We start from the raw sequence: 22,926 nt of genomic DNA, 5'->3' as shown, positions 1-22,926 counted from the left end.
GCAGGAAGCGTGTGTTGAGTCGATTTTAATTGAATGATGTTTTTCCTTTTAGGCCTTGGCCTTACACAATATTTCAGCGAGGCTTTGACCTGGTTTTGGGAGAGCAACCTTCTGATAAAATATTCAGGTGAGTGGTTGTTTAGGGACTTGCTTATATATGTCTTCAAGCCCCATGTCCCACTTCCCACTGAGCTTGGCTTCCTAGCGGTAAAGTGGAAAGGCAACGCTTTGATGAGTCATTCTGCCCTCCTAGTAACAAAAGCATTTGTCCCCCAATCATGCCCAGTGACAGTGTGGAGGCTTTTGCAGTCACATGGATTCTGTGGGGTCCTGGCTTCCTTCCTCACCTGCTCTCTGACCCCTGTGCTTCACTTCACATCTTGGAGCCTCCACTTTCCACTTTGTTAAATGGGGCTCCGTTACGTGCATGGCTCTCTTGTTATGAGGAATATGTGAGGTAATGCAGGGAGAGCCCCTAGCACAGAAACCAGCACAGAACACGCAGCTGCTGCCCCTCTCTGCATCTCCTTTGTACACTTAATTCACACCTTCCTCATAAAGTCTTAAGTTGTTCAAAATTAATCTCTCTGGCCCTGCCACCCCCCTTTTTTTAGATCTACTTTATTATTATTTTATTTTATCTGCCACCCTCTTGATCAAATTGGATGTTTCTAATCCCTCCCTAATTTCTACCTACATACCTGGGAATGTCACATATTAGAAAAGTCAACAAGCAGAGGAAGAATTTGGGTTGTGACTGTGAACTATTGGATTTTCATAAAGTCTCATTCACACCAGACCTTAGCAGGAACACATCTTTACTTCCAAACTAAGATCTTATCCATTTATTTTGTCAATTTATCCTTCACTTAACATGCATTTGCTGAGTACCCACTAAGTGCCAGAGACCTTGCTGGGCCTGCCAGTGTGGATATGAATACATCACCCTCTGTGAGGGCGCCCTCTTGTGGAGGAAGGAAACAATCCTGCAGGAGTGTCTGATGTCAAAGGATGCTCTGAGCTACCACATCGCGTTAGGGAGGAATGGTGAGCAAGGTGGGACAAATGTGCTTCCTTTCACTGCACTCCGATAGTGTGCTGAGCCTCACATATTCACTGCTGCCTTTGCAAACCCCTCCTGTCAGCCAGTCCTGGCCAAGGTGTTAATATTGCTCCTGCACTTGCTCCTGGAGCTGGCTCCTCTGCCCCAGCTCCACCTGCTCCTCCTCCCTGCTGACTGGGGATGGGCTGGGCTTGTCCACTGAGGCGTTTTCCTAAGGCATGCTCTTAGCAAGAGTGCAGATTTACAGATTCACGCCTCCTGGGGTCTTCTCTTCCCCAACGTTTCTCTCCTGATTGTCTCTCCTGGGGCAGGCTGAGTCATGTTTATGGCATTGGCTACAGGCTTCTTTTGAGGATTTGTGCTACAGGAGAAGACAGCTATATCCTTAGACTGTGACTTGGACATTTAAACTTTTCAACAATGATTTATCATTTGGCTGACCCCGCCCCCCCCCCTTTTTTTTTTACTACTGATCTGCCAGGAACAGCCAAGGGTGATCAAGATAAGGCAGATGGAGAGCCTGGCCGAGTCAGGCTGATGAACATGGATAAGTTGCCACTCCCCTAAAAGTCAGACACTAACATTTTGAAAAGCAAGCTCCTTAATGAAATAGCTATTAGAGCAGAACTTGCACCAAAAATGTGTTTGCATCCCCACAAGCACCATTTACTCTTTTCAAGTTCGTTAGCTGCCACCTGGAAGTGACACCTGAGCACTACAGATGGGATTGGCTATGAGGCTGGAACGTGCCGTCAGTGCTCTCTCTCGGGAGCCAGTGTGTTCATCAGTAAGTGATGAATCATTCTGGTCACCAGCATGGCAATAATGCATCTCTCAGATGAAATCAATGGGTCATGATACCCTGATTTCAGGTATTAAGAACTTGAACCAAAACTACTCTGAGTAAAGCGACTCTCAGTGGCACGGGAAAATCCTGTGACCTGCTTAGTGACTCTTGATTCTTAAAGAAGCACGTGACTGTCTGCTACTTCGCTCACCAGTGATTTCGTGTTCTGAGGGATTCCAGGCCACTGCACCTGTCCCTGGATTATGGAAGAAAATTTAAATATTGACATTCAAATCTTCCCACAATTGAATGCCAATGTGTAGCTCCCTTTTAATTGGCTGCTTTTCTCTTATAGAGCTTTCCATTCTTACCATCAGATCTATCTTCTAACTGATGTACTGCCTCTAGAACTTGAATATTTTTTCCTCTGTACACTCACCCCTACTCTTTCCTCCAGCAAGAATGCATTTTCTCCTCCTAATATAAACACTACCCCTTTTCATGGCCTAGATCAAGTCTGTTGAGTACCTGCTATTTATTACAAAGCACTGTTTTAGATACTGTAGCTATAACCAAACAAATATGACCAAGATAGTCCCTGACTTCATGCAATTTATGGTCTCATCCAAGAATTGTTTTCCAACCTTAGCCTCCATGAGAATCCCCAGTGTGCTTTAAAACGACCAGTAATCTCACACAGCACAAATCAATTCATTCAAAAGCTCTGGGGGTGGGATGTGGGCATACGTGTGTGTTTTTTACAAACCCTATGGTAATTCTAATCTTTACTAGTGTTGAGAAATGCTTCTCTACAGCTTTTCCAACCCACTGCACCAATCCACAATGACCTTCCCCCTCCAAATTTCTGTAACTTACTGGCTGTAATATTTATTTGTCAATTATTTTATTTCATATTTATTTTAATTTACCTATTGATGTCTACAGTGAAATGGTTGTCTTTTTGAGGGAAGTGTCATATATGGCTTTAAATATTTAATATCTAACATGAAATTTTGAACATAGTTGGTCTTTAACAAATATCTGTAGGTGATCATTTCAGGTATTTCCTGAGGACTTGAAACCAGATTAGGAAAAGACCTGATGCTCAACCTAACCTTGGTAATCTGCAATCCCGAAGAACCTGGAAAGGGTCCCAGCTAGACTCAAAGGGCGCAAGGGGAAAGGCTGAGTCTTTGCACCAAGCCCAGTCTAGTGCCCAAGGTGTCCTTTCCATGATGGCTCAGATCACTCCATCTCACTGGATCTTCTGGTGGCCGGAATTACTTCAAACCAGATTTCTCTCTCAGAGACCTTCCCCCCAAGTATGCACCTGCATCCCAGGGACCAAGACCTCCTCCTGGAATGGCTGCTCTGGGAAAGAGTGCAGACGGTGGGCCACGAGCTCTTTGTCCCTTTCTCCACATTCCACCTCATGCCCAGCACGTGAGAGCACAGGCCAGTTCTGTCCACTGTGCTCTGGTGAGCATTTGCCTCTGAACAGAAGTGTCAAGCTCTTGTTTACCAAGGCCATGTACACGACTCAGCCTCCAGCCAAGCCACCAATTGTGATGGTCCCACCAGCTGTTGTAAGAGAAGGCCCAACCTGGGAGAGCATTCCAGATGCTCACTAACTTCCCTTTGATGGCTTTCTGAGGTTGTTCCTGCCAAAACTGCATGAATGAGGGACAGATGAGATTTCAGGACACTGCTTTTCTCTCACAGTTTGGGCTATATTTGGAATTAGTAGATTTTGCAGATAAAAGAAAACTTTAGAATTTCGTAGGCATGAGCCAGTATGGGCTGGAAAGCTGCTTAGAGAATCAGACCAGCCCCCATCTTCCCACTTATGAAAAGGTGACCTTGAAGAGGCCACTAAACACATTAAAATTTTAGTGGGCAAATGTGTAAAATGGGCCAAATGACCACTCTTGGAGGGCTGTTATGAGGATAAATGAGGTGGCTCTGCAGACCACCTGCCCCTTTGAGAGTTCTCAGTAGAGGTTCGTCTCATCCTACACCTGACTTGGCTTCCCCTTCAGATTTTCACCTTGACTCCACCAGAGATGAATGTGACACTATCTTTCTTGTTAACTTGGTACAGAGTTGTGTCTCAGAAACTTCTGTGAACTTTGGAAGTTTCTCATAATGTCAAAACCAGATCCACCCTGACCATTAAGTCCATTCCAACCCAGAGGTGAACCCATACCCTGCTCTAAACGAAGGAAAGTCATCCCCACTGCTTCTACTTTTGCATTTGAAATTTGAAGCTCTCTCCTGGTAGCATGTGCAAACTAAAGAACAATCTACTTATTGATCAGTCAGTAAATACTTATGGAGTGACCTCCTTGGGCCAGAAATTGTATCAGGCAGTGGGAACACAAAGATGAACAAGCACTGCCCTCTGCAGTCTAAGGGAGCACCTTCTGCTGAGCAGTGGTGAGAAGATGGGCATAACGCAGCATCACCAGGAGCATGTGTACAGAGGAGAGTCCCTTGCTCAGCCTGAGGGTTGGATGTGAAGATCCTGGAGGGGTGGGACCTTACCTGAGTCTTAAAATGAGCGGGACTCCTGCAACGAAGAAAGGGGAGAAAATTCAGGAAGAAGAAATACTAGGAGCAAAGGCAAAGAGGGGAGAAATGAGGGCATCTTTAGGAACTAGAATCAGGTTGCTCTGTAGAAGCACAGAGTATGGTGTCTTTGGAGATGTGAACTTCGTTCTGTGGGCCCGGGGTGCTGTCCACAGTTTCACTTGGGGAAAGATGTGGTTTGCTTTTTCCTTTGAAATATTTCTGTGTGCAGAGAAGGAAGGGAAAACTGAGATGGATGGACATGATCTCTCTCTTTTAAAAGGAAAACTCACTGCCAGGAAGTGCTAGACCTGCCAACCGTTGCCTAAAATCTGTGGCATAAATGATGAACTACAGGTCACTGATTTGTTGCTCTGCATCAATGCAAAACTTCTCATTTTAAAACCAAAATAGAAAACAAAAACTCTGTCCCAATAAACTCTCCCCACCCTCCCGCCTCCAGCAGCATTCAAACGTGTGCCTGTTTTCTCTGAAATAGTACACGTTGCACAACAGTAATGGGGCCTCTCATAACGTTGCTGTCTCAAGAATATTCAGTACTAAATGCAAAGTGAACGCAAATCTTGCACACTGTTACCTCCAACACACATTTATCCTTAAGTCTCAGATCCTAGGTACCTTGGGACAATGACTTGCCCTGAATACGGGCTCCTTAATTTTGCCAGTTGACATGTGTGTGTACATGTGTGTAAAGGGGCTGCCATGCCTTCAGTTTTACCAGCTGCTTAGAGAAGGGTGAAGTGGTGGGTCTCCTCCTCTGTCCCCCAGCAATGGGCTTCCCTCATCTGGTGTGGACCCCGCCTACACACACCTCGCCCAGCTCTTGCCTCTCTTTCCTGTGGATGGGAAGGGTTGAGTGCCTCCTTCAGATCAACAAGCTCTTCTGATACTTCAGGGCTCTTTAATGCAGGTGTTTGCCTAGCAGGTCTTTGGATAGGGGACTAAGGGTAAGAGAGTAGATGGGGAGAGGAAGTCTCCCAAATCCTGGACACTTCCCACTTGCCTCTCTCTGGGGCACCTGTTTTCTCTTCTTAGAGCTGCTCTTGTGCCCAGAGCTGCCATTCAGGAAGTGAGTGAAATCTCATGGCTGCTTGCAACTCCCTGAGACTTGGTCAGTGGGCATTCTCATGGCCAGCATCCTAGAGAGGACAACATTCCTCCCCAAATATCTGGTCTCCTAGCTCTCAGACAGCCCAGAGAGAATAGAGGGGTGCACTGGGTTAGGAGAGAGAAGGAGTAGGATTCTGAGATGGTCCTCTGTGACCAGCATGCTGGAGCCTGTGCCGGATTCTGTTTAATCATATGCATCCTTCCTTGTTCCTCCCTGCACATTAAGTTGGACGGCAACACCAGACTGCCACTGCCTTGTGATATCCCACCCACACTGGCTTTTATCCCATAGACTATTTTTGACTGTGAACAGAGAGCATTTGAATGCCTTTGAAATAAAATGAATGAATAAATAAACAAATAATCACTCATGGTCTCTCTAAGCTCTCCCTTGAAATGCTGATTGATTCTTTTATTCCTTTTAGCCCTTGTTATGAGAATAAAAACACACACCACCAAATCTTCCCTGTCTCCCCAGGGTTAAGGCCATTAGCTGAGGGTGTGGGGAGGAGTGCGGAGGATACATCTGGGCCAGTCTCCTTCACCCCCCTTCCCTTCTCCCTGGCTCCTGGTTCCACCGTTCCCATCACACAGAAGCCAGAAAAAGGGAGCTGTCCTCCCTCCTTTTCCTGGGTAGCATTCTGCCCGGCACAGAGAGACCCCATTGCTACCCCTGCGCATGTGCAAACTGAGGGATGGGGGTATTGGGAGGCTGGAATGTCTCTTCAATTAAAATTCTTCCAATTATATCTGACTTAAGATAGGGGATGCCCAGCTTCAAATCTGAAGGAAACTGGAACATGCTTTCGTATGACTTGATAAAAACCACTCTCACAGCTGGTGAGTGGGTGCCATGATCAGTTCTCCAACTGTCTGGACTTGTGAGCAGGAATGGGCCTCGCCGCCTCCCTCAGACTCAGGCAGCTCATCCACAAAGTGGCAATCACTTATCCTTTTCTGCGGAGGCTGAGAGAGAAGCTTGCTGGCAATGGATGTCAGGTCCTCCCAGGGCGGTGGTAACCATGTCCTAACCCCCTGGTGGTGGCTGTCCCTGCAGATTCACCTACACCCTGGGCGAGGGCATGTGGCTGCCCCTCAGCAAGAGCTTTGTGATCCCACCAGCCGAACTGGCCATCAACCCGTCAGCAAAGTGTAAGACGGACATGACGGTGATGGAAGATGCAGTGGAGGTCAGGTGAGTCCGGCCTCCGGGTGCTGAGGCCCATTCTTGGCTGGAGAGACTGAGGGAGAAACCACCTTCAAGTCCAGAACCCTGGGAAAGGAATCCTGACAAGCTGTAAAGAGAACTTGGCGGCTGCCTTTACATTCCTTCTACGCAGTGCCAGGATCTCCTCTATCTGGGTCAGCATGGCACACCCCAAGGCTCAGGCACAGGGAGAAGACATAAAAGCAGAATTTGTAAGCACTTCTCAGGTCCTCTAAGGACTGACAGGGGATAACATGTTAATTTCCTAGCCCAAGGTGAGACCTTTGACCAGGCCTTTCAGGGTTGGCTCAGCTCCCAGATATGGAGAATGTCTGTAATTCGTTAGCTCAAGGCTCAGAGTATGGTTGATCTCGAATTTTTATGAGGGAGTAACTCATGACCTGGCTGGCCAGGTAGAACCATGGATTGTGATGCTACTTGTGGCACCTGGAGTCCTTTTGATGCCTCCCATGTCCCTGTGTTCTCCCCACAGAGAGGAGCTGATGACCTCGTCCTCCTTCGACAGCTTGGAGGTGCTCCTTGACTCCTTCGGGCCAGTGCGGGACTGCAGCAAGGACAATGGGGGCTGCAGTAAGAACTTCCGTTGCATCTCAGATCGCAAGCTGGACTCTACTGGTTGTGTGGTAGGTCTGCCCTGTCGAGCTTGTAATGGGGAGAGGGCACAGGATAAGACACAATGCAGATATACAGATGAAAATACACTATGACTAAAAGAAAGGGTCGAGACTGCTTCTTCCTCATTGTAGCTGCCATCTAGTCTAAATTATGAATCTCCTCCTGACAGAGATGAGATGCTAATCACCAGTCAATAAGTCAAGGAGTATTTATGGCCCACCTATGGATGTCCTGTAGCTATCCAAGGGAAATCTCCTGAATTATATACCGTGATTCTTTCTTTCCAGTCTTGCAGTCTAGTTGGTAAGGAATACCCCCAAACAATTTGAGAACTAATTAACTGCTAATAGTATGATAGTGACTCTAATAGGAAATAGACTGTATTTACTCTAATAGGAAATTCTAGGGGAAAAAACTACCTTTGTTTAGACTCAAATCACACTCATTGTAATAGGGAATTTTAGGAAAAATCTACCTATATAAAATAAGCCAAGAATGATATAGAAAAAATAAAAATGTGTCTCTTTTGAGACCATCGCAATGAACTCCTACCTGGGGAAAGGTGGTTTCTTACTTTGTTATTACCTATATAGACTTTGGATACCTATAAAATATGTGATGCTATGAACTAGGAAGACTATTTGGGCTAGAGTGGACTGGGGTATCTCCCATGCCATGGATAGGAAGACTGATTGAACCACACAGGCAAATGGAGGTGGGACAGAGTGAGCCATCAGCTGCTGGTGCTTTTATATTATCATTTTCATGCCCATCAGCACTACTGTCTGTTTCCAGCACTTTCTTCTTTTAAGGGCAGAATGATGCAGTCCTCTCAGAGAGGGGGAGGGGCGGAGAAAGAAGGCAGGAAAGCCAGGCATGAAGGAGAGGGCAGATGATTCATTGAGACATGTAGCCCTGTGGTGTTTCCAGGGCAGGGCCGGGGCTTCCATCTCTGGGGAGGATGTGGTGTCTCGTCTTGCATCCACGTCTGACAGTTGTGCTCTTGTCAGGGGACCCAAAGCCAGAGCAAGCTGTGAGGACGCTGGGCCGATTTCAGTGTTCACACCCTCCTCTTCCCCATCTTTGAGCACCTGCTCTGTTCAGGGAGCCATTCTCCATCAAAGATGGGTATGAACCTGGAATCCAGGTGGGGCTCACTCCGGCCTGGGGCCTCCCTGGCTTTCACAGATTAGGCAGCAGTTGACAAGGGCCTGACTTATCTGAGGAGGGAGAGATAATGAAGAAAGGAAAAGGGAAAGAAAGAAAGCTAAGGGGCAGGTAGGTGGAGAACTTGGCAGGTTCATCAAAGGGAGGGGAAAGTTAAGAGATTGGACTATCAGGAAAAGTACAAAGAAAAATGCTCTTTGGGCCAAGTCTTTTGAAGGCAGCCAGGAGGTCAGTCCATGTCCCCCTCCCTGTGGCTGGTCCACTTTCTGCTGTCTAGGCAGTGAGCTTCCCAACTGGTTCCCTCAGGAGATAATTTCACTGTAATGGAGTTCCAGCTGAGACACTTTTTAAAAAAATATTTTTTACTATTCAGCCTGCATGTCTTCGTCATCCAGATTTCAACTTATCATTTTACATTATTCTCTTGGGTCACTCTAAGTACTAAAACACTGTTGGTGCACATTTGTGAACATCCTTTGCATCCCCACTTCCATGCCAGCCCCATATGAGTTCGTGCATGCTCACACACTCACACACATGCATGCGGATAGACTCCATGCCTTCCCACTGCTCTGCCCCTTTCCTGAGCCCCTAAGGATTTGCTTGTCAAAAGCCTTCTGTTGGTGAACCTAGCCCCTTTACTTGGCATGGAGCTGTGCTGATGTATTCTTGTACTTTTAACACTGATCTGTGAGACAGAGCTAGCAGGAATAGTTCTGATGAATATGCATTTGTAATAACAATTGGAGCCACTGCAGAAAGTCACCCAATTATGCCAGGGCTTGGTATTAGCATAATACTTTGAAGTCACTGGTCCACGTGGCTCTTGGAGGGAGGTGAGGCCAAACCAACTGGCAGGTCTGTCAATTGAATGTTTTCCATTCGTTCTGAAGCACATGATCCCAGATACAGGTGGATTGGTGGGTTGAGAGCTGATGTGCTGCATCCTGTTTCTTGTACTCCTGCAGAGAAGTATATTAGGAACTTGACTTTGAGCTGCCCTGACTCTCCTGGGCATCCACACCTTCCTCAAGCCCTGCTGTGTCCTCTGGAGGTGGACCAGGGACAACGCCATCAGCTGTATAGCTGCCTTTCTCCTCTCACAGAAACCCTGACATTCCGTTCTTTGGGCACTGAGCTGAAAGGCATCCTATATAATAAAAGCCTAATATGCTAAGTGTCTGGTCATCTGTTCAACCAATCAAAGAGTAATATGCTAATGATTTGTTAAGGCTGCCCAACTGCTAGCTATGATGAGCACTGACCACCAGGGGGCAGACGCTCCAGCTGGTAGGTTAGCTTGCTGCTGGGGTCCAGCTGATCAGGACTGAGCAAGATGGGCCAGACAAGCCCTGGAGCCCTCCCGCAGTCCCTCCCCAGCTGGCCAACCTCCTCATCCCTCCCCGGCCCTCTCCCAATCCGGGACCCCTGGGGGGATGTCAGAGAGCCCTTTTCAGCCCATCTCACAGGCTAGGCCAAGAGGCCCCACCGGTGCATGAATTCGTGCACTGGGCCTGTAGTCCTGTATAATAAAAGGCTAATATGCAAATTGTCCCCTTGACCGGGAGTTTGACCAGGAGTTCAACTGGGAGTTCAACCAGGGGCGGGGCGGGGCCAGCCAACCGCCCACGGTCCCTGCCCCTGGCCAGCCCAGCCTCTGATCGGCCCCTCCCCCCAGCCGGTCCAGCCTGATGGGGCCCCAATCGGGGCAGGCCAGCTGGACCCCAACCGTGCACAAATTTGTGCACCGGGCCTCTAGTATTTTATAAAAAGAGAAAGAGGATGAACTCAGAATACACTGACCCTTCAGGAACCTGGGAAAGGAGCAAAGATGTGGGAAGAGACAGTGTGTACTTCATATCCTCCTGTTGAATGCAAGGCAGACAGGTGGGGCTGGTCCACCTCAGCTGCCAACATGTTTCTCAGTTCTGCATGGGCTCCCACAGGTTAATTGCTACCCAGTTAATTGCTCTGATGTTTATATGGTCTCTGAGGACAGGACACATCCCTGTGAAAGGCACAGGCCTGTACAAGCCATAGCCACTCTTTTCCAAACCAGAACATTCTCCAAACATAGAGCTTGCTGACCCTTTGGAAGGGTTCCCAGAGCAGATGTCAGCCACCCACCGCTAATAACTGGGTCCTGCCTAAAAGGCACAAGAGCATTTATTCTCTGTCTGTGGAGCCCATTGGGGTTCTGCAAAGTTACTGTATTAGTGTCCTGTTGCTGCTGCAACAAATTACTGCAGGTTTAGTGGCATAAAACAACACCCATCTATATCTTGCAGCTCTGTAGTGCGAATCCAACATGGGTCTGGCTGGGCTAGATTCAAGGCTCCAGTGGGGCCGTGTTCCTTTCGGAAGGCTCTAGGGGGCAAACCATTGCCTCTCCTTTTCTAGCTTTGGAGGCTGCCCACCTCTTTTTGGCTAATGGCCCCTTCTTTCATCCTGAAAGCTGTGCTGTTGCATTTTTCTGACCACTCTTCTGCAATCCTCTCTCTCTTCTCTTCTGTACCCCTTTCCACTTTTAAGGACTCTTGTGATCACATCAGGCTCACCTGGGTAATCCAGGTTACTCTCCCATCTCAAAAGTCTTAACTTGATATGCAAAACCACTCTTGTCAAATATAAGGTGGCACGTTTACAGGTTTGGAGATTATGTTGCAGACAACCTTGGGGGGCCACCACGCAGAGATGGCAGTATGGATTGGAGCAGACTCGGTAGGCAGGACTGTAGTCCAGCCATTCCCGGCTATAACAGGGCATTTTTATTCATATCAAGCCCACCTATTAAAAATTAATATAAAACTTTGCTTGAAAGTTTGTATCCCTGGCCAGGCAGCTCAGTTGTTTAGAGCCATGGTTGGCAAACCGTGGCTCGTGAGCCATATGCGGCTCTTTGGCCCCTTGAGTGTGGCTCTTCCACAAAATACCACGTGCGGGCGCGCACATACAGTGCAATTGAAACTTCGTGGCCCATGCGCAGAAGTCGGTATTTTGTGGAAGAGCTGGTATTTTATGGAAGAGCCACACTCAAGGGGCCAAAGAGCCGCATGTGGCTCGCGAGCCGCGGTTTGCCAAGCCACAGTTTGCCGACCACTAGTTAGAGCATCATCTCCATCCACCAAGGTTGTGGGTTTGATCTCCAGTCAGGGCACATACAAAAATTAACCAATGAATGCATAGATAAGTAGAACAACGAACCAGTGTCTGTCTCTGTCTCTCTCTCTAAAATCAGCAAAATAAAAGAAAGTTTGGAAATGCCTTCCAATGCGCAAATACAGTGGAAAGCCCACTCTGTACTGCTCCTTCCTCATCTTCACACTTACCCTGAAAGTGGCCCCCAAATGCCTTTGCTTTGTGACATGTCTGCATGTGCTTAGGTGAGGGACTGTGGCCTTGGAAAGCAAGAGGTCGGCCGTCCAGCTTTCTCGTGTTGGACACATGACCTTCGCTGCCAGATCATTACGCTCTAATGAGCTTTGAATTACACAGTGACCCCGCCGCCCTTCTGTCCACATGCTGTCCACAGTGGTTTCCCACCAAATGTGTCATTTCACCTCTCCTGGAGCACAGTTGTGCAGAGCTCATTACAGATGACCCTCCCTTTTCCTCTCTAGGACGGAAAGCAGAAGCATGTAAGTCAGAGACTTTTAGCAATTCAGGGGCAGGAAGCTGAAACTCACATTTAATTTCTTCCAACTTTTCCCCTTTGGAGAATTCCTGCATACCATAGGCTTCCAAGTCAGACTCATGAAAATTTCGGGAAATTGCTATTTATGAAAGAAATAAAAGTGACATGTAGGAAAAGAGAACCTGTTTGAGTAGGAATTATAGTTGTATGTTTTCTGAGTTCCCCTGGTAAGGCGAGGCAGGCTTAGATACAGGAAGGGGTTCCTCTTCTTCCTCTTCTCCCAGAGCCCCAAACATGCTCCTGCGTCCATCATTCATGCTCTCTGCCCATAACACCCAGCTCATAATCTACATCAGGTGCGCATGTCTCAGGCTTGGCGACATTTGACTAGACTCTTGAGTGATTAATCAACTCCGAAACCATTGGTAGAAAAAGAAGGGAAAGACGGGGAAGAAAAGCAGTTGAATGGAGAAAATCATTTTAAACTCATTAGCAAATTATGCCTCAGACAAGTAATAAGTCAAAAAGCCATGAGCATCTCATGAAAGATGATTAACCTTGTATATTTTAGGGGTCACTGAAATTGCAGTTCATTTATTAGACCTTCTTGATGGGGGAGGGCTATTGCCATAATAGAGAGAATTTTCTGTGGAGCCTGTGGTTTATAAAGGCTCTGGGACTGCTTAATGTAACCTGTGCAGTGAGAGTTAGTGTGTGACCTTGGGGCTCCCTCCTGAGCAAACAGTCCTCTTTCAAGGAATAAGTGGAGGGATTGTCCACATGCCAGGGAAGAGAATGGCCAGCACTCGCAAAGAGGAAGGACAGCTCCTCCCTTGTGGAGGCAGGATTTCTCTCCTGGCGGCTGGCCTCTGGCTCAGACATTTCTAGGAAGAGGGCATGGTGTGGAGCCAGCAGTGTCTTTGTATTTATATATAGATTTTGAGGAACCCAAAATGCATGTGAATGCAATAGCACAAGGCACATTTAGGTAAAAACAAACTCACACCATGAGAAAATTGAATGATTAGCCTTCTTGGGAAGTGAGGGCTCTGGTTCAGCAAGAGTTAAAAAGAAAACTGTCTCTTTGGTTTCAGCTCTCTTTTTTTTTTCTTTTTTCTTTTCTGGGAATCATTTCAAAAAATGTTTTCCTCTGAACTGCAGCCCAAGTAAGTTATACTGAAGTAAAGATAATTGCATCTTTTTCAGAGATTGAGGATCTTGCCTTGTCTTCAAGGTCATGGCTCTGGGCAGTTTGCAGTGTTTCGTCCTATAAATATATACACCATAGTGTGTGTGTGTGTGTGTGTGTGTGTTTGTGTGTGTGTGTGAAAGAGGAAAGAGAGAGAGAGAGAGAGAGAGAGAGAGAGAGAGAGAGAGAGAGAGAGAATGAGAGAGAATGAATGAATATGAATATTAGGCTAAAGATACAAATCCATAAATGATTTCAGAATGTACTCCAGGAGTTGCTTGAAACAGTCAGACGAACAAATCCACAGGATTGATTTACTTTGTCAACACATTGACTATATTTCTTTAGGGGTTCCAGGAAACCCAGGTTTTCTCACACTTGGGAAGCTATATGGCAGAGTGGAAGGGACACACATGAGCTTTGGGGTCTGACAGATTTAGGTCAAAAATCTGATTCCCACCTCTGTGGCCTTAACCAAGTGATTACTTAATCTTTCTGAGTTTGTTTGCCCTCTGAAGAAAACTAGAAAAAGAGTCTACCTGTGTTGTTGGGATTGAGTATACATAGATTGTCCTGCATGTAGAATTGCTTAATTCCTGAGAGCTGTTATTTTTAGCTTTGCTCATAAGAAAAGAAAACTCCAAAGTAGCTAACTCTGTCTTCTCTTCAAATCTCCTAAGAAAGTGTAAATACCAGGTGGTCCCACTTGACACACCAATGTCATCTAGACACCAGGGCCACACAAGGTGTGGATGTGCCCGATTTTGGAGTTCTGGAATAAAGCCTGCTCGAGTTTCATTTGGTGAAGTCTTTGCCTGAAACCATGCTTAATGGAGCATTTGGGGAAAAGGAGGTAATTGAGGAGATGGGAGCCCTGGTGGTGACTGAAACAGCTAGCTGGTCCAAGGATTGAAAGCATGTGAGGTGGAATGATAGGACTGGCTTTATCTCCACTCTGATGATGTTTCTCAAGCTTTATAGAAAAAAAAAGAAGAAGGAAAAAAAAAAAGAGCTCATGGCAACCAGTGCAGCCCATTTAATTCCAATCAAACTTCTATATTTCAAGACCCACATTTGTGCCTGGGCTGCCTCACAGGGTGATGCCAGCTCCCTTCTGGTAGCACATCTGGCTTAGCAGCTGGATGGCCAAGGAAGCGATTGGGTGGGAGGCTAACAAAATGTGGGGTGCAATCCTCAGCTGCCTCATTTGCTTGTTTACCATCATCTGGAGCATCTCGGTTTGCCCAGCACGAGGCAGCCCTCGGAAACTTCCTTAAACGCTGTCACCTTCCGGCACTCCAGCTGTCTTTGGAGGGGGAGAAGGGATGGACCGGGCTGGGAGCCTGGAAGGCCCACAGGGGGGCCGTTTGTTTGGGAAATTGCGGAATCAGTGTCAGCAAACAGTGCACATCCTGCTGTGATCTTCGAGTGGGAAGCAGGGAGGAGGGGAGGTGGGTTTAGAGGCGCACCTGCTGCAGTCCCACTACTTGGCCAAGGTACTTGGCAGTGGGGAAGAAGAGGCAGCCAGGTGACAGGACAGAGAGAAGGTGTTTAATACTGTTTCTCTGAGTTTTGAAAGTTGTTTTTGGTTTGTTTTGGTTTTGAAGAAGTGTGTTGGGTAGCTGACAGCACAGCCATTAAAAGCAAGTCAGACCTAGACAGACCCCAGCTCTGCCCCATATTCACCGCCTCGCTCTAGGCAAGTGATCTACACCCTTCCAGCATGTTGGGGAGAATCAGCTGTAATGCACATGTGCAGGATCTGGTGCACAGACAGAAGCAGGATGGCAAAGTATAGCCATTGACTTCTAGATGGAGTCCAGTGCAGTGAGATGTCCCTGCATTAATTGGCTGTGTTAGTGCTTTCCACATCTTTTAAAATGAGGATAATACATGGCGTTATGAGGTGAAGTACCTAAAGCACGTAGCGTAGCCGGGGGTCCCAGTAAGTGGTAAAGGGTGACTGTTGTGTGAGAGGCTAATTGGGATGTAAGCCAAAGATGGAGCAACTAAGTCATGGACTACCAGTGGTCCTGGCATGACCAGCAGTGTGACTTTTGGGAGGTTAAGCTCTCTGTGCTGTGTTTCTTCATGTATAAAATGGGGATGGTCATCTTACCTCAAGGGGATGTTCAGTGAGTAAGATGGATGCCATCTGAGCTTCCTACTGCTCACCATGTCACCCAGATTCTGGCTGACATGGTTCCTGGCTTCTCTCATTTGCTATCACTCTTGGGGGTGGTTATTGAGGGCATGACAATGCAGAAAAGCTCATTGTCCCACATTAACAGTACCCAGGGCACTGGGATGCATACAGTCCAAACCCAAAGGAAACACCTACGGGCGCTCACGTCTGTGTGTCTTCCACAGGGGTGTCCTTCTGTAGGAAAGGCCATGAGTATAGCCACTCCCACCAGGAAAGCAGTCAAACCTCCCTCCAAGGTCAGAAGAAGTCCACTTTCTCCTCCTGGCTGGACGCCCTGTCTCCTTTCATTCCCTCCAACACGTGTCTGGTATCAATGTTGACAAAGTGCTTTAGACACTTTTTAGAAAAGTACTATTGATACTAAATCCAAACAGCAACACTCCCTTGCCCCAGCCCAAAGGAATCTCTGTTAATGCATTTTAATTCTGGCCCATCATGTCCATGCTTCTGCCAATCCCAGGCCCAGTTGGGAGTCCAGCACACCTCCTCTATCTTATTACAATGCTCCCTTCCAGCCTGTTTGGAGGAATTGGCTTTAATGCAAATGTGTGTGGTCTGTGCCCAGAGAGAAGAAGCAAGATGTCAAAAGGTCACTTGCTTTTAAACATAGTCCAGCGTAGCGGGGAATTTTACATTATTTGACAATGTTAATGGTTTCAAGGTGAGTGTTAAAATAGGGGTCACACTCCAGATAAAATAGCAGCTACACGCCAGTTTCTAGAGAACCCACCCCCCCTGATTCACCCACCTGTGTGGATGCTTTCTGATTGTGCCAGTGCCCTTCCGGACTCAGCCCCATGAAGGATAGTTCTGGCTGCTATGACCGCCACATTGGGGTGGACTGCTCCGACGGCTTCAATGGCGGCTGTGAGCAGCTGTGTCTCCAGCAGGTGGCACCCTTCCAGGACGACCCCGCCTTGTACAACATCCTCATGTTCTGTGGGTGAGTTGAGCTTCCCATGAGGCCAACCGGTTTGCTGGGATGGGGGACTTTAGTGCTAAACCCAATTTAAAAAATATCCGAATAAGCTGGTCACCCTAGGCCAGCCTGTAGGTTCTGAGAAAAGAGCCTGCATGACTGGAAGAGCAGCCCTTTAAAAAAAAAAAATTTAAATATATTCTTACTGGTTTCTGAGAGGAAGGGAGAGGGAGAGAAAGATAGAAACATCAGTGATGAGAGAGAATCATAGATAGGCTGCCTTCTGCACGCCCCACTCTGGGGATTGAGCCTACAACCCAGGTATTTGCTCTTACAGGGAATCGAACCATGACCTCCAATGATACTCAACCACTGAGCCATGCCAGCTGACCAAGAGGAGCCCTTTTATAGTCAGAGTTGGGAGGACCCTTAGAGAAAGTTGGGTCCCACCCCTGTAGACAAGGAAAGTGGCCACAGTCATTTCCTGCTTACACTGGAATTTCCCAACCATCTTTTGTGGAACTATTAATTAGGTGTTTTGTGACAACCTTTCAATGGTCCAAAGCTTGGGAAAGATTGTGTGAAACTAAACTATCAGAGAAGAGGAGGAGCGAGACATAATTAAATTCTATCTCCAAAGTCCCAGCATTTTGTGCAGCTGCCCTCCCTCAGACAGAGCAATTCCACCACGTAAAGAACCCTTGACTGTGGATCAGCTCATTTTGTTTGGGAGGACAGGGCAGGCAATGCCTCCCCATTTCACAGATGTGAAAATTAAGGCACAGTGAGGGTAAGTGACTCCCTCAGGACTGGGGAATTGGTGATTGGGAAGATTAAGATTAGCATTCAGGCACTCCTGGTTTTAAAGAATTTCTGTAGCTCCTTTAAAATTGTAATTTATACCACTGACTAAAATTATATTTAAAGACATTTTCATGTTATATAAATTTGGCCCATTTTTTTAAAATCCGCACCTGAAGATATGTTTATTACTGATTTGAGAGAGAGAGAGAGAGAGAGAGAGAGAGAGACAGAGAGAGAAATCGATGTAAGAGAGAGACATCAATCAGTTGCCTCACATATGCATCCTGACCTGGAATCAAATCCACAACCTAGGTATGTGTCCTAATGGGGATTCAAACCTTCAACAGTTTTGGTGTACAGGATGACACTCCAACCAACTGAGCCACCGTGCCAGGTCTTGGCCCATTCTTACACAACCCTAGTTTGCTTGTCTATCCTGTCCTCTCTCCTTCCTTCTCCCTTTCCCTCCTTCCCTCTCCTTTCCTCCCCCTCCCCACCCTTTTTCTGCCTGTCAGGGAGCTTGCTTCCTTTATGCCACCAACCATGCTGGTCCCTGGCTGCAAAGATGAAAGATGTGTAGTTCTTGCCCTCAAGGATCTCACAATCTAATAGGCTTACAATGAAAATCAATGTTTATAATAATGAAGCTATGCTAGATTGTTGCTAATAATCATGAAAAGATTATTTGATGGAATAGTAATGTTATTGTATTTCATTTTATTTTATTTCTTTGCAACTGAGCAATTTTCAATTCAGTTTCTTATAAAATCCCATTTCATAAATGGAAGCTTGATCTAAATCTTCATGTCTCTATAATGTTATCATTATGGTTGACCCACCTCAGTTAATAGAGGTAAGTTCAGCCAAAGTTGTATAGCTTTATTTATTTCATAAACATATATTTGAGCAACTAGTTTGTGCAGAGAACTGAGTTAGTTGTTAAATATAGGAGATCGCAGGATATGAAACCTGATCTCTGCCCTCAAAGGCATTCCCAGTGGGACACACGGTGATGAGCACAGAGAATAGGGGATACGGGGTCCTATGGAGGGGAATCTGCCAGATGCTCACAGTGGTCTGAGGGAACTGGCCAGCTTCAATATTCTTTATAGAAATACTATGATACAGCTCAAGGATGGAGTCACCTCACTATCTTGTCCCAGACCTAGGCTGGTACCATAGAGTCCTTTGTGGGTCTGGAATTACATCTGTTGCCTAGACTAATGCAGTAGCTCCCTAACTGGACTCCTTCCCTGTTTCAGTCAGAATTCAGTACACGTGTGTATGCAGCACTCTCCAAGCCACTATAGCCTGACAAAGAAGTCCTTGGTTTGAGATTCTTATCTGGCGACCAAGTCTGAGCTCTGGTCACACTTGTTCACACAAATATATAAATGGTAAATGGGGAGAACTAGTTCAAGGGCACTCACATGAGCCACATTTGTGCCTCTGCTAGTAATAATGATGGAAACATTTGACAAGGACCTGCTATATGCTAACACAACAGAAGTTCTTGAGTTTCATTGTCTCAGTGTGCTCAACAACCCAGAGAAGCAGCTGCTGCTTCCCCCGCTTTTGCAGATGTGGAAACTGAAGCTCAGAGGGTTTAATAAACTGGCTCAAGGTCACCTGTAAAGGGTAGTGTCATTGCCATTACAATATTGCTTCTAACCACTTAAAACTATGATTATTTGTTCCTCTACATAGAACAGAGTCTTTATCTTATTACAACAGTTACTGTAGGTAGTAATAAAAGATGTGTTTTAATGCCATGAATACCCACAAATTCAAAATCTTGTGTACTTCATATTAAATCAATATGCTTTTTAAATGACAGCTTTACCAAAAGAATTCTTACTTGACTAACAAATTATAGTCTTCTCAATATAACTACAAATACGGTCCAGTTAATGACTTTTGGGTCATTGACCCATATTTGGCAGCATCAGTGTTGCCCTTCCATTAGAGTAACTGGACACGCTTAATGGGGAGGGCGTCGAGGAGGTGCCGCACTCCATGACCCAGCTGCTATTTAATTTAATTGGAGGGGGAGTTAATATGGGTAGACCTTGTGTTTGGATACATTCTAACAGAACACAGCCGGAAGATGATCAATCTTCCTAATTTCTTAGTGACTTGTCACAGGACCAGATTTAGAAGGTCATTAATTTCTTAAGTACAGTGTCATTTTTTTCTCTCTGCCTACTTACCCTCTAAACAAAGGCAGAATCTGGCCATATAGATGGTTCTGGAGAAAGGCTCCAAAATATCTTGGATTTTAAATGTGTTAACTCATTTACAAGCTTATCTCTTGAGCTATTTGAGAAATCAGATACTTAAAGGAGGACAGGACAGTACTCCAAAGCTCTGAAAGCATTTATCTGCAAAGGTAAGGTGACAGGTTCATTGTGATCACATCATGGAAGGAGACTTGGTTTACAGGCTTAAGAAATTGAGTTGTGACAAAAATCACATTGGGATATTCACCATCTCCAGCTACTCAACACACTCCCAAAGGCATTTCCTCCCAACCAATTGGGTTGAGTTGACTGCATAGCTCGTTGATGGACTAACATCTCAAGTTTTCCACTGTGTCAGGTGCATTGAGGATTACAAACTGGGTGTGGATGGACGCTCTTGCCAACTTGTCTCGGAGACCTGCCCAGAGGGAGGCGACTGTGGGGAAAGCAGGGAGCTTCCCATGAACCAGACACTCTTTGGGGAGATGTTCTTTGGTTACAACAACCATTCCAAGGAAGTGGCTTCTGGACAAGTGCTGAAAGGAACATTCAGGTGAACCTCAAGTCCATAGAATTGATTATTCAGGGCTGCTAGATCTTCCCCCTCAGAGCTTTAGTCAGCATCACATGTTACATCTTAGAGCGAGATAAATGTGATCCTAAAAGGACAGGTTATGTTCTCTCCCATGGTCTTTTCCAAATCTGCATTCCTCCTTCCAGAGTTCGAGAACCGTGCTTTCTCTGGGTGAATAGTGAAGTATGAAATAAATTCTTATCTTGCCCAGTGGACCTGGAAGATTTTCTGTGGAACCCTCCACAAAATGTTCAGGTTCTATTTTCCTTCTGAGTAGAAGAATCAGTGTGTGAGTCAGTCTAGAGTAGCAGTCCTCAAGTATGGTCCAACTATCCCTGAGCGTCCCTGAGGTCCTTCCAAGAGATAGAGTCCTGCCTTTTCCAAATAAAGAGAGGCTGGGTTTTCTTTGTATACTTCAACCCAAACAATATATTTCAGTAAGTTGAATGCAGAAGTGAGAATTCAGCTGTCTTGTAAGTCAGGTATTGTAAAACTTTGCAAAAAATGTAAAATAATGCTACTCCTCTCATTATGTTTTATAGCATAGTAGAGGCCCAGTGCACAAAATTCATGCACTGGGCAGGGAGGGTGTCCCTCAGCCCAGCCTGCACCCTCTCCAATCTGGGACCCCTCAGCAGTCAGACATCCCTCTCACAATCCGGGACTGCTGGCTCCCAACCGCTCGTCTGCCTGCCTGCCTGAATGCCTCTAACCGCTTCTGCCTGCCAGCCTGATCACCCCCTAACCACACCCATGCCAGCCCGATTGCCCCCAACTGCTCTCCCCTGCCGGCCTGATTGCCCGTAACTGCCCTCCCCTGCTGGCCTCATCACCCCTAACTGCCCTCCCCTGCCGGCCATCTTATGGTGACCATCTTGTGACCACATGGGAGCAGCCGTCTTGTGCAAGGGTGTGATGGTCAATTTGTATATTAACCCTTTATTATATAGGATTTTAATATTTAATGGCTTTATGATTGATATTTTCCAGTAAATTAATATTTTTAAAATTCTTCTATTTTCAATAGGGTAAATGTTGATAGAGGTCATCCACATAAACAGGAGTACCTTGGGGCCTTCAGTTATTTTTAAGAGTGCAAAGGGATCCTAGAGCAAAATGTTTCAAACCATCGGTTTAGACTGTTTCTAGGAGATTCTGCATTTGACCCCTGTTTCTGTTCGGTCTTAGGTTACTTGAATACACCTTTCTCAGAATTCATGCTTTGGGAGGTGATAAGTATGATGAAACCGTTGTGATATGGATGAGCAGTTCATAGCAACCTGAGCCTAGACTCACATGAACAAACCGAGGATAAATTTCCAAGCCAGTTCCTGGAGTCACTTTCAGACAGTAGACTTTATTGTATTTCCCCTTTTGCCTGGGACCTTGCCAACAGCAAGCAGTGAGGTGTCATGCCCGTTCTTGTGATGGCTGGGTCTTCTCTGTAATCTAGAAATGAGACTGCAAACACGCAGATCTTAATGCAGAGGGCACTGAGAAATAGGGACAGGGATGGGAAGAAAGAATGTCTCTATCTTTCGAGCAAACCTTTTTATCTGGTTTATTTCTAATCTCCCCCAGCCCTCACCCTACCTCTCACACCCACGTCCTACTCCAGACATGTACATTGAGTGGGGTTCCGAATGAGGGGAGTTTTTGGTCCAGAAAGAATTTTTTCATTGTGGGTTGAGATATGGATTTCGCACTAAGGGGTGGGATTCACCTGCACACTCAGAAATGAATGTCTGCCTCTGTTTCCAGGCAAAACAACTTTGCTCGAGGTTTAGACCAGCAGCTGCCAGATGGTCTTGTGGTGGCCACTGTCCCCCTGGAGAACCAGTGCCTGGAGGAAATCTCAGAGCCCACCCCTGACCCGGACTTTCTGACTGGTAAGTATGCCTCCTGCCCTCACTTACCCTGCAAACGCCAGGTGGCTCCCCAGGGTCTTATAAAATGAAGACTCTTGACCTCACTTACTTGGTTTCAAAGCCAGTGATTTCCTTAATATACAATAAAAGCTCAATCCTAAAACTGAACACTGGTGGGATTGTCAGTAAAATTGCCAATATTATTATATAATCATCTGTAAAATACTCATAATAATACCTTTCCCGCTAGTCTCACTGGGATGCTTTGAATCAGATGGGGTAGTAGATGAGAATTCAGAGTTCTCAGTGGATTAAAGGGTGTAACCAGGTCATAGCAGAGGCAGAGAGAAGGTGCAGGTTACTGTGGCCTGAATGTCTGTCATTGCCAAGTACTGTGGGGCAGTGTGAGGGTGGTCCAACGACCCAGGGTCTGAATCCCGGCTCTGCTACTTTCTAGCTGTGTGACTTCAGACACTGCAGCCTCTCGGGTCATGCCTTATCATAAGATGGAGCGACACCTGCCTCAATGCTGTTCTGAGCCCAGTGGCATCTTCCCCTGGCTCATATGGAACTAAGGGAAGGGTTGATGGGAAGAGGCAAGAACCTCAGGGGAAGCTTCTCCTTTCTGTGCCTGTGAAGACCCCCAGTTAGCATCTCCTGGACTAAAGAAGACATTTCAAAGGGTTCCATGGACCCATAAAGGGCAACTAACCAGGAAACCAGCGTCATGTGCTGGAAGGCTGGATGTAAGCGCAATTTCTTTACTGGCTTTGTTCATTTCTCCATTACTTCTCTTCTTCCTCATTCTATGACTTTCTTATTTTTTACCCTTTTCCCCCTTTTCCTTCCTTTTCTGAGGAATGGATTGTGCTGGGGGCAAGCCTCTTCCAAATATTGAGTTATGTTAATATTGTAGTTTAGACCTGGGTAGAA

General features: G+C 46.3%; 1 protein-coding gene across 1 annotated transcript in view; it reads left to right on the top strand.

The window, feature by feature from the left end:
• The window catches only part of ASTN1 (astrotactin 1), a 276,053-nt gene that overhangs the window by 193,455 nt on the left and 59,672 nt on the right, over window positions 1-22,926 (top strand). Inside the window, exons 9-14 of the mRNA XM_006088941.3 lie at window positions 53-127; window positions 6,607-6,744; window positions 7,250-7,400; window positions 16,365-16,531; window positions 19,910-20,104; window positions 21,887-22,014. Coding sequence (XP_006089003.1) covers window positions 53-127; window positions 6,607-6,744; window positions 7,250-7,400; window positions 16,365-16,531; window positions 19,910-20,104; window positions 21,887-22,014 — 854 coding nt within the window. The remainder of the gene's footprint in view (window positions 1-52; window positions 128-6,606; window positions 6,745-7,249; window positions 7,401-16,364; window positions 16,532-19,909; window positions 20,105-21,886; window positions 22,015-22,926) is intronic.

The sequence above is a fragment of the Myotis lucifugus genome, unplaced genomic scaffold (genome assembly GCF_000147115.1).
Source record: "Myotis lucifugus unplaced genomic scaffold, Myoluc2.0 scaffold_54, whole genome shotgun sequence".
Taxonomy (NCBI): Eukaryota; Metazoa; Chordata; class Mammalia; order Chiroptera; family Vespertilionidae; genus Myotis; species Myotis lucifugus.
Note: the sequence above shows the minus strand (reverse complement) of the source record. Positions and strands in the feature narration are given on the sequence as shown.